We start from the raw sequence: 16851 nt of genomic DNA on the forward strand, positions 1-16851 counted from the left end.
CTACCTACAGCCCTCATTTGCAGAAGGCCCTGGTGGACCCTGGAGGAGAGCAGTATTCAAGACAGTTAGCCTCCCCAACCCCTGCCCCACCAATCACCAGTGCAAATCCTGAGCCCAGAGCCACCTACAAATGACCTCCTTGTGGACCAGACTATCAGTTGACCAACTCTATCTAAATGCATAGAATTCCAACCAGGCTCAGAAGTGTATCTCCCACCCTTGCCTCCATGCCTACCCCATACTACTTGAATATTAGGGGTTAGAGTTTCTACAACATCCTAGTTAGAAAGCAAAGATATACAACTTTTGCTTTATTACAAATATCATTACAAATAACCAGATGTGGGGCAGCGAGCTAACCCTCTCAATGCAGGGTTGACTACCTGCAGTCCCAGCCAACATTCTGGCTTTTTAAGCATGTAAGTATAACTGGGGCCTTGTGTGCACAAGATTCATACTCATAGCTCTGCTTGCTCAGAGAGGTGAAACTGAAATAAGAGAGGCTGTCTCCTTATTGCTACTTTTGCCAAAAGCGCATTTCTACTTAGGTTCTTCCTCCTGGGGGTATGCAGGGATTTACAGTTGAGTAACTTGTTTGCTGTGCCTGGCTTCTGATTACAGTAGGCCTGCAGGTCCTCCAAAATTCTCCCTGCCTAACAGTCCCAATTTCCCTGGGCCACGCTTCTCCCCACAGAGTGCTTTCAGAGAGCTGCCCCCTGTGGGTTGTTTTTGTTTCTAACCTTTCCTTTTTCTTTATTTTCTCCACAGTGTGGCAAAGGAGCAGAAAACTTTGACAAGTTCTTCACACGAGGGCAACCTGTCTTAACACCACCAGATCAGTTGGTCATCGCTAACATAGACCAGTCTGATTTTGAAGGGTTCTCATACGTCAACCCCCAGTTTGTGCACCCAATCTTGCAGAGTGCGGTATGAAACTCACCAAGAGAGCAAATACCTCCCCAGCCCCCAGTCCTCCCAGCAGTGGGAAATGATCCTTAACCCTAAAATTTTAAGGTCACGGCCTTGTGTCTTATTCTACACAGAGGCCTGAAAATTGTAGGGTCATTAGTCCACATGTGGTAATTTTTCAGGGTCTCTCTTACAACCAAGAACATTATCTTAGTGGAAGATGACATAATGTACAGTATCCAGTTTAATTATGTAGATGTCACATCTGGCTGTAGGTTAACCCTTCCTAGAAAGCAAAGAGACTCTTACCCCTCTTTTGGTACGACTTGATATATTCTCCATACCCTCCATCTGTGGATTTTCATCATCATGATCCCCCAACCAGAGATGTTAAAGTGAACTACTCAGCCCAATGTATTGGAATATCTCTTCCCAATATGTCTTTGGAATAAAAGGATGGGGAACCCAGAGAGTGAACAAAGAGGGCTCTGGGGTAGGAAAGGCTTCAAGATACGCACCGCTTTTGTTCTCTGCCTTGATAGAAACAGTCCCTAGAATCTGAGAGGCCAGGATGAACCTAATCACTGTTTGCAAACATCATAATCCAATCATAGTACAGCCGTTTTAAAAAAGACAACCTCAGATGAGTGTTGGGTGAATCCATCATCCATTACCCCAGTTGGTTGATAACTGTCTTGATACTTGCATTCTTTTTACGAGGCCAAATCATCTAAGGACTTTGCTAAACAAGCATGTGAAATCATTTCAGATCATGGATAAACCAGTTTGTATGTATGCTCATTTTAATCTCTGGGAGATTATTCTTCAATCCAGGGTGCCATCAGTAACCATGCCACTACTCGTGAGTGTTGTTAGCCAACCCCCCTCCACCAATATTTTGCTACCTATTTGTCACCCTTCCTAAGAAGCTGAAGTGTATGCCCCATCCCCTTTTGTACTTATTTATTTAATAGGCTGCTGTATCATTTATGAAAGTACGATGTACAGTAACTTAATCAAGTCTCAATTCTAGCGTCAATCCCTCCTGGTTGGTTTTCCTGCCTTCTCTAGCCCTAGACATTCACTTAGGGATGAAAACCAATATGGTTTGGGTTCCCATTTCCTGTTGAACGACACACCTGGAGCTATAGAATCAGGATACATGGATGCTTATCAGCTCAAAGATGTTTTCTTGCTAGAAGGTTTTTAATGTTTTGCAAATGCATCATGCAATGGATTTTGCATGTTTATAATAAACCTTAATAACAAGTGAATCTATATTATTGATATAATCGTATCAACTATAAAGAGAGTATTATAATAATTTTATAAGACACAATTGTGCTATATTTGTGAAGGGTCATGTTTCTAATCTGCTAATTTTATGATTAAGTTTAGCTAAATTTTTCGATGCTGTGCTTTCTCTTTCCCTCCCACCCCTGCACATTGGCACTGTATCAGATATATTAATTTTTTAATATAGATCTAATTTCAAAAATGAATGGTGAACTTTACATATTTAATTAGGCTTTTACTATGTATGTGTATATATTTATATATATATATATATATATATATTTGATTCTACCTGCAAACCAAATTTTCGTTTGTGGGATTATTTTTGAGATGAGACTCTGTCTTAGCTTCCTAATGTCATCTTCTGTTCAGGTACTCCCACCACTCTTCCTCTTGGGGACAGTGCAAAATGTTTGAATCCAGGATGTTTGCTATGTTTTTGTACACGTGGCATTGTGGCATTGTCACAACACCTGGGCTGATTGTGTGTGTGTGTGTGTGTGTGTATGTGTGTGTCTCCTCCTCTCAGCCTGTGATTGTTGGAGACTCTGGGCTAGAGGGATGGGAGGCCTCCTTCTTGCTGCATATCTGGCCACAGCAAAGCTGCCCGCCTCATTTGCTGACCCACTGTTGGCTCTAGCACATGTAAACTTCATGAGACAAATCGTGTGACAGCCCTTGAGCACAGCTATCCCCTGAAGCTACCAGAAGACACTTTTCATAGGCTGCACATTTACTTCCAGCTGTTGCTAGAATTGGCTATTCTCATCTTGTGAGGGGCACCTCACTGGCTTGACACTCTCCTCATGCAAGGTCCTCAGGAAAGCCAGCCTTTTGCAGCATAAAAAGCAGGTCATATGGAAGTAGCTATTGCTCTTTATAGGAAGCTGCTGTATTTCCTCCCCAAAGCATTTCTCAGCTGAGCTCCCTTGTTTTCATTCTCTGGCTGTTTGCCTGAAGTTCACACAACATATAACCACATGTAACCACAGAGGGTCTTTGAGGTGAAAGGCCTGAGCTGTGCTGGAAACCCTGATCCAAGGGAGAGATGGAGTGGGAAGTGGGCCAGACCAGAAAATAGCAGTTTCTTTTGCCATCTTTTGTGAATTGCAGACTTCAAATCTCAAAAGCATCCTAGCTCACTGATCCCTGAAGTCTTGCTAGTCAGTGCACATTCTGGGACCTCAAGGCACCACACTTGGTCCGCTGGAAAAGGAACTGGTTTATAGAAAACCTAGGAGAAGCTAGGTGCAGTGTAATCCCAGTGACTTGGGAAACTGAGGCAGAAGGATCACAAGTTTGAGGTCAGCCTGAGCAACTTAGCAAGACCCTGTCTCAAAAAGAGCTGGGGATGTGGCTCCATGGTAGAGCACCCCTGCGTCCAAAAAGTTGGTGGAGGGAGCCTAGGAGACAAAAGAGCTAGTCCCCCTGCCCCAGGTAGAGCAGGAACAGGATTGGTCCCCACCTGAGACATGGAAAGGAACACCTAGGGTCATGGACCATCGACCCAGTGCACAAAGCAGCCTACTTATTCTGAGCAAGCAACAAGCTAGAGCTTTCTATCATGTGATTCCAATAATTCCTACTTCCCTAGGAAACATTTTTCAAACTCTCAGTGGCTTGTGTTCTTAAAGAACAAGTGACCATTTTCAAAGAGAAGACCCTGAGCATGGGTCTGGCACACTGCCTAAGGGACAGCAGACTGGGGAAGGACCTGGGGGCAGAAAATGATAAAAATGAGGACCGAAGCAGAGCTCACAGTGTGGTCTATTTTATACACGCTGAGTGCTGAATCTAGATAAAGGCTAATGCTTCAAGATCTGAGCAACCCAGGACAGTTATTGCTGAAAGACTAACTCGTGGACAGCCACTAACAACTCTTATGGACTCTTTAGGAAGAACCTGCCTCTGAGCATTGGCTGGTTTTCCAGGGCCTGTATAGGAGAATATTAGCAGAAACCATTTCTCCTTAGGACCATCATGCTGGGACCCCAAAAGGCCATTCAGATTGCTTTGCTTCCTCTTCCCTTGGAAGGTGGCTTCTCAGTGGCAGAACTTGCCTGCAGCTGCAGCCCTGTGAGCACCATGTCTGAACTCACCCAGCACTTGACTTGAATGGAAGGAGCTAGACTGCTCTGTCAGGTGCGGCCCTCAGGGGCTAACGGGAGGCCCACTTCCAAGCAGAACTAATTCAGAACTAATTCCAGGAGCCCAAACGCTTCTTCCTCACCACATCCCCACCTCCTTTACCCCCGTGGCCTTGTGGCCTCGTTTGAGCTAGGCAGACTCACTGCCTCCTTTATTTTATGGGATGCATTAGGCTTTTCTGTTAGGATTTTTGGTGGACAAGCAGGTGCGAGAGAGCTCTCTGGAAGCTTGGCCTGAGATGGTTGGTTGAAAGATCATCACAGACGAAGATAAATACAACCTAGCCAAGGCCAGTCAGTCACCTCAGAGCTAGAGTCCTTAGCTGAGTACGGTGACTTACTGGAATGAGGGTGCTGACCCCAAGAAAGCCACCCTCTGACTTGGCCTGCAGAGAACAGAGAGGTCACTGGAGGTTGGAGTCGGCAAGGGTTTGGGGAAGAGCTGGGTCTGAGCGCCTCAGGAAGGAGGTGCAGCAGCTCCAGAGGCCGCGACCGAGGCATGGGTACAGACGGAGTCTCCATCTGCCAGTCTCGGAGAGTGTGCTCTTTGCCAGGGACCCAGTCCATTCCTTTTCAGCAAACAGCCCCTAAACACCAAGGGCAAGCTCACCAGGCGTGAGAGGCCCCTTTCCCTACTGTACCTTGAAACAGCTCAGTCGTCTGGGCAGAGCCAGACCACGGAAGCCAGAGGCTCCCGTTTCCCTCCGTGGCTTCCCACTGAGCAGCATGGCAACTGGGGCCCGGATGGAGAGGTCGCAGAAGCAGCTGACATCACAGTCCCCACCTGCTTCCACCTAGCAGGGGAAACAGGAAGCTTCTTTTTTTTTTTTTTTTTTTTTTTTTATTGGTGGAGGGAAGTGAGCGTCTTGTTTTTAAAGCCTCAGAAAGGCAACACCATCTGACAGTCATTTTCTCACTCTGTTCTCATGAAGTCGCCTTTCCCTTGTGTGTGCCTATCACACCGTGTCCAGTTCCTCTGTCACCCGCAAGGGCAGGGTGCTGCTCCCCGGGGCTCGCCTGTCATGCTCCCAAAACGGATGCCAAGCCAGGACCGGGAAGGACGGTGACCAGGAGAGTTACAGGGACAGTGACAGACCTGGCAGTGATGATGGAGGAGCAAGGCACTCTGGTTATTAGTGGCTACACACCAATCTGACAAGGAGTGTCGGGTTTTTTAAAAATCATTTTGCTGGAGCCGCTTGGGCTGGAGTTTGTGAAATGCACGGGATGGTCCACACTCCCGTCAGGACCAATCCAGCAAATCTAGGGAATGCTGTGTGTTTCTGCTGTTGGAAAAATGTAGGAAGTTGGAAAAGGTTACCTGAGTGGTACGTGGATGAGGTAATAGTCTAGAAAATGGAGCCAAACACAATCCTGCTGATTCTATAATGTCGGGGCTCTTGGGGAGGGTCAAAAATGTGCAGGACTCTGTCCCCTGTGCCTGCCATTGGTGTGATCAGGTGTCATTTAAGAACTGGAGGTTGCACACAGTCATCAACCGCCTTACAATGACCCTACACTAAAGCCCACAATTTCCAAAGACTTTTTTTAACCTAACGGAAGAAATTAATTTGTTAATTCCAGTAGGATAACTAAAGATACTGGGCTCTTTGTACTTTTTTATATAATGAACTTTAATTACTCAATTCTTCTTTTAAAATTAGTTTTTAAAATCAAGCTACTAATAATTTCATAAAATTTCAATCAGAAATTTCTGTAGGAAGACTCAACCCAGGTCAGCTAGAGCACCCCTGACCTGCATTCCCACTGTGGGATTTTCCCTTGCCGGTGGGTATGATGTCTGCAAGTTCAGGTGGAACTTGTTGGCAAGCTAATGCTCTGTTTTTAATAGACACTGGGAATAACTGCCTAAGGTTTAAAAATTTTTGAACTGTAGAAAATGTCTTATTGACCCCATCCAGATGTAGCCCTGGGATAGCATTGTTGGGGTCTCTGGAACCCCTTTGCTTGCTCTTTGAGGCTCCATGACTACGTTTTAGCAGGGACAGGGGGACACTTCCTCAGCTCTATCCCTGGCCCCCTCTGGTTCCCAGGTCTCTCGTGTTTGGTGAAAGCTCAGAGATGCCCTATAAGGATTTTACCCATTGGGCAATTCAGAAATACTTTAATATACCAAGAAATAAGAGGCAGCAGCAAACATGCGTACTGGCCTGTTTTCTCAGTTACTGCATCTGTGAATAGACAGAACCCCACTTTTCAAAAAATAGGTATCCAGTTCACTTTATAAGAATCTTTTTTTCTAAAATGGAGACAAGAGGCAGCTTTGCATTTTCTGATTAAATAACTGTATCTTTGCCTCTGCTTAACTTTAGGAATATTAATTCCTGTGATTGTAGTTTCTTGTTGCTATTCTTTCTGGAAGAATGGGATTCTCTCCTTGAGGGGTTTAGTGGACTCATCAAAACTGTACATGAAGGCAGTTCCTATTTTGAGGCTAAAGATTTTCTTAAAAAAAATAACCTCCTGTTCTTACTATTAGGGTCTTTCAGAATATCTTTTATAGATGGTCAGAAACATTTGAAATTGCTTTTCCTACATGATCTGTGTGTGTGCGCGTGTGTTTGAAGGTCATGCCATGTTTAAATCATTAATTGAAAAACATTATCTGAGACCCCAAATTTGTATGGAGGAAGAAATGGAGGTTGAGGGTTTTCCTCCTGCGTGAGCACCTACTGACACAATACGGAGGCCCTTTGGCTGTCAACTAGCACGTGGTTCTACCGCAGGTGAAGTGGATGTACAAATTACTGCATTACTTTCCTCAACTCGTGTAACCTCTAATCTTTGTTTGCATGACATGCTTTGTTAGATACATTAATTGTAGTTTGGAAGCAAGTGTGTATGAATAAAGATAATGACCATTCCTTCCAGTGCCGGGTCTCATTTGTGTCCCTCTACAGGCCCGCGATGATTTTTCAAGCGTTCATCTAACGGCATCCAGCTGGACACCATCTGCAGAGCACTGTCATCTGTCCACCTGTTTCAGGTGTGACTCTCCACTTCAAGTCACATTTTTCCCCCTTTAAAAAACTGCACGCTCTGAACCAAAACCCAGTGATTGGGATAAAGTAGTGGCAGGTCCTTCCTCTGTCCGCTCATCAACCGTTCCTCACGCTCCTGCTCTGGGCCAGGGGTGGGGCCAGGCCCTGGGGATACCTGACCGGCCCCTGCCCACATGGATCCTATATGCTTGCACCTCCAAACGGCAGGGGACACCCAGCCACTGATAAGGGCATCCTCCAAGGACAGATGGTCCCCTTCCATGGGAATGGAGGACTCCCAAAAGAATTCAGCCCAAAATCTTGGGAATTTTACTCCAAAAATACCCATGTTGGACACCTGCTGTTGACCACTCAGGACTGTGCCCCCATGTATGGATTCATGGGTGAAAATTGGGGTAAATTTTCAAATATGGAACATTTGAAAATGCCCCATATTGTAAAACTTAACACTGATGAGGGATTACCCCTCAAAGGAATTTTATAAAACAACAAAACCCAATTTCTCAAAGCCGAGGACCAGCAAGATGTCCTAGCTCACCCCTCCCTCCCTCCTCCGAGCACGCTCCCTCCCACCCACTGCTTTACCCCAGCGCCCACAGCCCCTGGGTCCCGCAGAGCCCAGCGCAGGACAGCCCCTCCCAGCTCACCCCGCATCCAGACTTGCCTGTCCTGGGCTCCCATTGCTCCAGGCCCGGTTCCCAGCTCACTGAGTCCACCCCGGTGCTAGCGCCCACTAGATGCATGTCCATCCATAAAATCACACCTTACCTTCTGAAGTCTGGGGTCTTCCAGCTGCCAAGGCAGGGACGGAGATGGTGGGATATTTTGAGGAAAAGCAAAAGGAGCTTTTAAGGCTCTTGGAGCAGTGTGGTCACTGGACTGGTTGATGTGACATATATCTGTAGGTTGTGGCCATTCCTCACCTTACCCAGAAGGGTGGCCCACCTCAGGAAGAGTGGCCAGCGGTGGCTTTCACACACCCTCGGCCTCCAGTGAGCTCTTCGATTTCATTTTTACTGCGGTGCAGAACAGAGCAGAGCAGATCCTCTCACGCAGAGCACCTGCCGTCTGGGAGGACCTGAGTCAGGCCACCATGTGTACCTGTGGGGAGCCGGGGTTCAGAGGCACAGACAAGGTCAAATATGGCCGATCTGCCCAGCCCCACAGAGGCCAACGGGACGACCTGAGCACCCGGTGGCAAACACTGTCCTATCAGGGGAGCAAAAGCTCAGGAGTACCCTCCCCTTCCCACGCCCAGCCCTGCCATGGACACCAGGTGCACCTACAGGGGCCGTTGGGTTCCTATTCTGCCCCCTGTGGCACATTGGCCATGTCTGCAGAGAGTTTGGTTGACACAGCAAGGGGGACGTACTACTGGCGTCCAGTGGGAGGTCAGGTGAACAGCCCGCAAGGTGCAGGACAGTCCCTGCAACAGAGCGTCATCTCACGTCATCAGTGGTGGCGCCGTGGAAATCAAGTTCTGACCCTCCACTCCCTCTCGCCTGCTCGGTCTCCGAGGCCACGCTTGATCTCCAGGCCCGCCCCCACACAGCCAGCAGGAAGTCGTTGGAGCAGGTCTGGCCCTGGTCAAAGCCCTGATTTCCCGGCACGCACCTGCCGCCAGCCTCCGCCGGCCCACCCTTCCTACTCTTGGCACACCGAGTCCAGGGGTAGGAGGCTGTGCGTGTGTGTGTGTCCCCTTTGCTCCAGAATATAAGCCCTACCAGAGAAGCCGGCCGGCCCCTCCCATTGACTGCTGGATCCCAGCAACTGGAACAGAGCTCATGCATGGTAGGAACTCACAAGAATGTCTGTTGGGTGCACGAATAATGACTGGATTCCAGGAAGGAGGCGTAACAGAAACCATTCCCAGGCATGGTCCTTGGCCGGAGGTGTTCTCGATCTGAGTACACACAGACCTACTCAGAGATGGCCTCTCAAAACCTCATCATGAGCTTATGCCCAAGAAACCCAAGTTCTCACTCTGTCCTCCAGCCCAGAATCGGGAGGCAATGTCCCCAAGTGACTATTCAACACCCTGAGCTTTTTTCTCCAGCCTCTTGTGTGCTCTGGTTATCTAAAGTGTTAAGGCATGTAGGCAAAGGCCACCCCTTCACACTCTGTCCCTTTCCCAGAGTGCGCATCGCAGGGAGCAGGGCCTTGCCCACAGGGAGTGAGCAAGAAGTTCTTTTGGCTCCAAGAAAGCCGAACTGATGTCTCCCCAAGATTCTTTTCTGTTTTTTTTTGTTTGTTTGTTTGTTTTGTTTTGTTTTGTTTTGTTTTTAAAGCTAGTTCAGTGACTAAACTGCAGGCAGGCCTACGCTAGGAGGTCCTGGTCCTGCACACTCCACCCATTGCTATGTGTTTGATCTGCTGAACAGGCCCAGGTTGGAAAGGTCAGAGAGACCTGGTGCCCAGCCTTGCTGTACCGCTTAGGAGTTATGCATTCAGAAGCTGGTTCATTTCCTTGGATCTCAGTTTCTCCATTTATAAGATGTGAATAGTGATTTCTGTCTCATGGAAGTGCCACAAGGGTTAAATGAGATGATCATATTTTGTATATTAGGTGCAGGGTGAATGTTAGATCTTCCTCTCCAGTTTGTTTGCTGCTGACCTCCTCTTCTCAGCCTCTCCCCCATCAGACTGCAGCCTCCCTGCCTCCCTCTCCAGGAAGCATCCGTATGGCTCACATCTCTGCTCCTACAGTCAGCTTGTCTGGTGTTGGCTCACCTGGGGCTTGTAATTTAACTTCTTCTTCTGTAAAATGCACAAGGTCTTCTCTCCCTTTGTAGCTTCCTTCAAAGACCACACTCCTATCAAGGGGAGTTTGCTTCTCTTGGCTGATTCAATGGCATGAGACCAGAGGCCTCTGGAACTGTTTCTGGAAGCCTCTCTCCCACCTTCACCCTCCTCCTGACTTTTTTTTTTTTCACTCTCTGGGTGTGGGAGGAGAGAGAAAAATAGCACTGCGGTTCTCAGAACCCAGCAGGTACCTGGCAGCCACCCCCACCCAGTGACTCGCCACCCAGAGAGACCAGGGAGGAGGGGACAGTGCATGGCTGGGATGGGGGCTCACCCTCCCCAGCAGGACAGCCCTGGAGTTGAGATGACTTCCCCCAAGCAGCAGGAGCCAAGGAGGGAAGCATCACTCGTGGACGGAATACCAATGGCCTTGGCCATGGGCAGCCCGGGAGGAGAGCGGGGCTTGGCTGGGGCAGAAAACTACAGGATGCTTTTACTTTTTTAGGAAATACACCAGAAAAAAAAAAAAAAGTGTTTTGGTTCTTGTAGCTGCTACAAATAAGGGGGAAAAAAAATCCCCATTATCCTAAGATAGCTACTGTCTTACTTAAATAATTTGATGACCCTCACTTCATTTAATCATTATGTTTTCATGACTCTCCAGCAGAGTCCTCTTATTAACTCCACTGGGACTCGAAGCTGATCACCTAAAGCAGAAATCACAGGTATTGACGCACACATACGTTAAGCACCTTCGAAGCCTATGAATACATGACCACTCAGAAAGGGCCAGGCCTTCCCTCTCCGTCGGGGATCTCTTTCTTGCAGAAACTATATTCATAAGGTAGGACTTCAGGTTTCCAATTCGAGTTTTTGAAGAGAGGCAAGATCCAGAGCGACCTGAATGCAGAGCCCTTCTAGATACTTCCAGTATCTCCTAGGCTGCCATCCTGGCCTTCCTGGAAATGACTCTAAAACTGTTTTTAAAAAGCTCGTCTTTATTCTCTTTTCTTAAACATCCTATTTTGTGTTCAGGGGAACAGCTCTGTCCTTGGCATTCATACCTCACCAGCATATGTGGCATGTGCTTCAATTACTTAACCCCAAAGCACAATCAGATGGTCCCCAGATACTGCAAAAGTGACCCTCACTCAACACAGACCCTACTTCCAATTTTGACCTCCTCTGGCACAAGGGCTAGATAGGAGGTAACAACACCCGCCTGGGATGCTGGGTAGTGGCAGCTAGCTGCAGTTCAGAGCCAGCCCCAGTCCCGGGGTGAAACTCGGGCCCACGGAGCACTGAGCTAGGATGATGGGGGGTCAGTGTGTCCGATGCTCTTTCAACTTCTATTTCCAGTTTTTGATGGTTTTTTGGAGATGCAGCCCCCTTGGGAGTTGAAGAGCATTTGTGTAGTCCAGCAGGCATTGATAGTTTGGGGAAGAGCTGGGAAGATAGCTCAGTTGGTAGAGCGCTTGCCTGGCATGCACAAGTCCCTAGATCCAATCCCCAGCATCACAAAAAAAAAAAAAAAAAAAAAAAGTTTGGGGAAGAAACTGACACAGTTGGAGAAAAATTAGATGGGAATGTGAGAAAACAGGAATTGCAAGGAAATAAAATGTCATGGGAATTATTTAGTGTTTAACCAAAAAGAAAGAATCTTGGTTAACCCTGTAGATGACTCAGTAGACCTCAACTAGGAAAGATTCCACTACAAAACACACAATCAGTTGAAGGGCTGCATAATATTCCATTTTGGAAATATGCACATTATCTTACACTGTGGGGGAACATAAAGAGTGTACATGCCTGTAAACTAGTGACTTGGGAGGCCAAGACAGGAGTTCGAGACCAGCCTCGGTGACTTAGTGAGAACCTGTCTCAAAATAAATTTTTCTTTAAAAAGGGTTGAGGATGTGGCTCAGCAGTGAGCATCCCTGGGTGCAATCCCAAGTACTAAAAAAAAAAAAAAAAAAAAAAAAAAGCACAATTCTGTATCATCCCTTTTCATGTATTCATGATAATTGCATACATTTTTCTTCAAGTCATGAAGAACTTTGTACTGATTATTCTATTCCTCTTTCTATCCATCGCACGGTGCTGGGGACTCGAAATCCAGCCCTTGCGCATTCTAGGCAACCCCCTACCAGTTGAACCATATTGTCAGCACTGTACTGATCATTCTAAATGTCTACTATTCATAATGTAAATTGCCAGCATTTTCTTACAACTTCCCCTATTAATAGCTTTGAGGTTTTTCCAGTGTTTTGTTTGGAAGGAGTCAGTGATGAACACCTTTACTCCTAAAATTTCAAATGCATTTTGCTTGATTTCGCCAGTTGGATTCACAGAAAGACAGCTGAGCATTTTTAGAGATTGTTGGGAGTTCTTTCCTCATTTGCTTCCTGAAATCTTGTTTTAGTGGTAACATTTTCTTGCCCTCAGACCAGTTATTAACTATGGTTTCTTTTCATTGTCTTTGTGCTATTATTGGATGGTTTGTTGGCAAGCATCTTCATTCATTCATTCAACAAACATTTATGAGAGCACTATAATATGTGCTGGGACAGGGTTAGGGATGCAATGGTTAGTGGAACCCTCTGTCAAGAACATGTTTGCACTGGGCACAGTGGCACATACCTGTAATCCCAGTGGCTCCAGAGGCTGAGGCAGGAGGATCACAAGTTCAAAGCCAGCCTCAGCAATGGCAAGGCGCTAAGCACCTCATGAGCTCATGAGACCCTGTTTTTAAATACAAAATAGGCTGCTAGGGATGTGCTCAGTGGTCAAGTGTCCCTGAGTTCAATTCCCAGTTAAAAAAAAAAAAAAAAAAGAACATTTGCTTCTTTCTATAGGATTTGAAATGGTTTGCAATGAAAACACTTCAGACAAATAATTAAATAGAAATAGTACATCAGGACCAAAGACAATAGAAACATTTTTCATAAGAGTCACTAAAATTGCTGTCATTAATCCTCAAAATTGGCTTTAGATTTCCTAGCAGCCATGATAACAAAAACATAGGAACCATGATGATCTGTTCTGTGGTTCTCATTCCTGGAAACGAGGAGACAGATGTGTTCCTCTCGGAAAGAAATGCTTTCCTACCACAAAATTTCAAAAAAGAAATTTCTCAGGTCGGATTTTATTGCACCAAAGAGATACTGGCAATATAAGAAACAATGTCCTCAGCAGCATTTGGGAATTTTAAAAAATGCAGTAGCAAATTTTGTGTTACCTTCCTTCAATGATCAGCTTCAACTAAGGGGCATAATACTGAAATGCAAGTCCATGCAGGTGACTGAGAAAGAATTTGGACGCAGCATCCTGGGATGTAGCCAATGATGTAGTCCAACTCAGTTCAAGAAAGGAACTGAGAATTCCTGGAGGAGAAGAACAATGAGACACCATGTTTTATCTGTCAACTTGGCAAAGGTTAAAAGCTTTCTTTAAAGATTAAAACCCAATTTTGGCAAGAGTTAGGGGAGTCATCCCTCTCATACCCTGTAGGTGGGAGGGAATATAAATTGGTGCAATCATTTTGGAGGGCAATTTGGCACTATGTAACAAGAGTCTTAAAAATGTGCTTAGACACAGCAATTCTGCTTTGGGGGGACTTTTTAATTTATTTTTCAAAGAAAATAACCAAAGTTGCACACAAAGACGTAGGTATCAGGAGCTTGCTCTGCTCCAGCTCTTTGGATCAAAATAAACACAGATGGACCCGGCCAGGGGCTGGCACTGGGGATCACTGGATCGGAGGCAATCCTGGAAGTTGGATTTTTGCAGTCACTGATTTCAGCTTCTCAGCCACTCTCCCTTTCTAAAACTTTTTATTTGGAAATAACGTAAGACTCAAAAGAATTTGCAAAAACCAGTGCAGTTTATTCCAGTGTTCTCGTCAACCAGTAATATCTTACATAACCAGAGCACATTAGCAGAACCAGGGCATTGCCACAGAACGATGCTATTAACCAACCTGCGGACCTTCCTGGACTTCACCAGCTTTTATACACAGGCATCGTGTTCATCTGGCATCAGGAAGTTCCATTGGATGTACAGAGTCATGTAAACACCAAGGTATGGAATTTTCCAATCCAGAGAGAAACTCACTTGTGCTGGCCCTTTCTAGTCTCCCGAACCCCACCACAACCTCAGGCAACCCCTGATTTGTTCTGTACAACTTTGTCATTTCGTGAGTGCTGTATAAAGGGAGGCACTTGGGCTTCAGCCTGGCCAGTGTGTTTCTTCTGCCCCGGCTTGTCCCTTTTCTCAAATCTTTGACCAATCACACTTTCTCTGACCCTCCTCAGTCCCTGCTCATCCTTTTAGCATTCACATCCACTGGTCAGTGGGTCTTCCTTTGCACTTCTTCCTGAGAGAGGGACTCTGACATCCTGGTGTGCTTTGGGGTCCAACTATGTCATTGAGCACTGGCAGGTCCATGGATTGACAGTAGGATCAGGTTCCACTCCTCATCCGTTCATCTGAGGCTCAGGGGAGCAGGTTGTTATTCACAAAACATGGCTACCTCAGCCCACCCCCAGTACAAAGGAGATGAGAAAGGGTAGGTCCTCTCTGACAAAGGGCTGGGATGGCCAGGTGCTTTAACCGGAGTGTCCACTTCATTCATTGAGAATGGCCTAAATGTCTGTGGCTACCCACTATGGTGTAAGCCAGCCATGGAAATTCCATTCTTCTTGCCAATGGTTGGTTTAGGCAAGAGCCTGTGGCCTAGTGAGACCCCAAGTGAGAACTCTCATGACCCAGTACTGACCTTGAAAAGGCCTGTGGGAATTTCCTAGGCTGGGGCCAGGTCCAGGGGAGAACAGAATGACAGGAAGAGCTGAGCGCTTCCTCAGTACGAGAGAGCGTCATTCCGTGCAGTTCCTCCAGAAGTTATTACCCGTGGATCATGGCCCAAAACCCATGGCTGCAGTAAGAACAATTTATGGCAAAACAAAACAGAACAAAAAACAGTAAACTAACCATGGAGAAGAGATTATAGGCCAGAGAGGAGATGCTGGGAAATTTTATTAGACTGGAAAATGCAGTATAATCATTTTGTACATTGGGTGGATCATCTGGTTCCAAAGGCCCCATGTGATTTCTATGTCTGGAAATTTCCTGTCCAGGTTTTGCCATGGTTTGAAAGGAGCCGAATGCTGTCCCCTTGTCCAGGGGCTTTTGTCCTCCTGAGGAGTAGCTGCCGTTTGTGCCTAATGATAGGCTGGCTGTATAACTAATTGTCCAAAACAGGACAGACAAGAAAGTAAAAGAGAGAGCCCTTCATTCCGCCAGGGCCATGGACAAGAACCCACCCATCCAAAGCAGCTGTGGCCTCCTCAACAACCCAGCCCAGCCCCACGTCACCCTTTGGGAGCTGCCCTTCCTCACTGCAAGCACTTGACTCTGCTATGTTGTCTATTTCAGGGTTTCTCAGTCTTAGCATAAAATGTCAACCTTGACATTTGGCGTGGCATTACTCGGGGTGGGAATGATTCTGTGTATTGTAGGATGTTTAACAGCATCCCGACCTCTGACCACTAAAGACGGGTAACCACCCACTCCTAAAATGTCTCCAGGCATTGCCAAATGTCCCCTTAGGAATAAAATCACCCCAGTCAAGAATCTGGTACAATTACATCCCTCTACCCTTTCCCGAAGGACTTTGGGCTCCAGGGGCATCATGGGTTACAGTTATCTGGACAGTTAACAGTTTTGTTAACCTAGGCTAATGACAGCAAGTCATAGGGCAGGGCAGGAGCTGCTAATGGGGGTGAGCAGAGTGGGCCCACAGAGGACCCCAGGGAGGAGGGGAGTTACGCTTCTTCCTTCCCAACATTGTTTTAGAAACCTCTGCTATGACACACCAGGAGCTGGAGCCCCCATGGAAGGACATTTGAGTCTCCCCTCCAACATGGCCTCGGTGGCACTGGACAGCCAATCTGGGGTACAGTCCATTGGCCAGAAAAAAAAGTGTTGCTCCTACAGTGGGAACCATGTGTCTGGTCACCCCACCCCAGGCACGTGGAATACACAGATGAAGGGAGGAAGGAAGGAACCCAGTGCAGTCTCAAACTTCCTGCATGACTGTGCACAAGTGCCTCAAGGCCCACAGATCTTTATTTTGTGCATCTGAACAATCAAAGGTGGCCAACCTGTCTCTCAGGGTTCAGGATGAACTGAGGTCGTTCGTGCATTCTTCCGGAAGTCACTTTGGAGATCCTGAAGCTTCTACATGAGGATGCACACCATGGTATGGAGGGAGAAGACCGCATACAGTACACAGTAGTGACTAAGCTGAATCACAAGGACCGGAATCACATAGCGATGATAAGAGGAGCAAGGCTCCATCCTCAAGAGGAAACAGACCAGGTTGTTCGGGAAGAAAAGCAAGATTTGCTGGACTGGGATGCTTGGCTCTTGTGTAACGACAGAGAGAGAGAGAGAGAGAGAGAGAGAGAGAGAGAGAGAGAGAGAGAGAGAGAGAGAGAGAGAGGTCTGTTTCTTTCACTTATGAGAACTTCCTCAGGATTCAGGGTCGGGGCCTTCCCACATCCTCAAGGCCACAGCCTGCCCCCTTCTGCTCTGAGGTCAACAGAAGCGTGGGCAGGAAAGAAGTCTGATTAACATTTAGTCCAGAGCTGGGGTTGTGGCTCAGTGGTAGAGCACTCGCCTAGCATGTGTGAGGCACTGGGTTCGATTCTCAGCATCACATATTAATTAATTAA

At 46.8% G+C, this 16851-nt stretch overlaps 1 protein-coding gene across 2 annotated transcripts in view; it reads left to right on the forward strand.

The window, feature by feature from the left end:
• Prkca (protein kinase C alpha) overlaps positions 1-4817 on the forward strand; it is a 403509-nt gene extending 398692 nt beyond the window's left edge. For both annotated transcript variants that reach the window (XM_047543070.1, XM_047543071.1), the window contains one exon: positions 769-4817. In XM_047543070.1, coding sequence (XP_047399026.1) covers positions 769-933 — 165 coding nt within the window. In that variant the 3' untranslated portion in view covers positions 934-4817. The remainder of the gene's footprint in view (positions 1-768) is intronic.
• The last annotated feature ends 12034 nt before the right edge of the window (positions 4818-16851 follow it).

This window comes from Sciurus carolinensis, chromosome 3 (assembly GCF_902686445.1).
Source record: "Sciurus carolinensis chromosome 3, mSciCar1.2, whole genome shotgun sequence".
NCBI classification, from domain to species: Eukaryota; Metazoa; Chordata; class Mammalia; order Rodentia; family Sciuridae; genus Sciurus; species Sciurus carolinensis.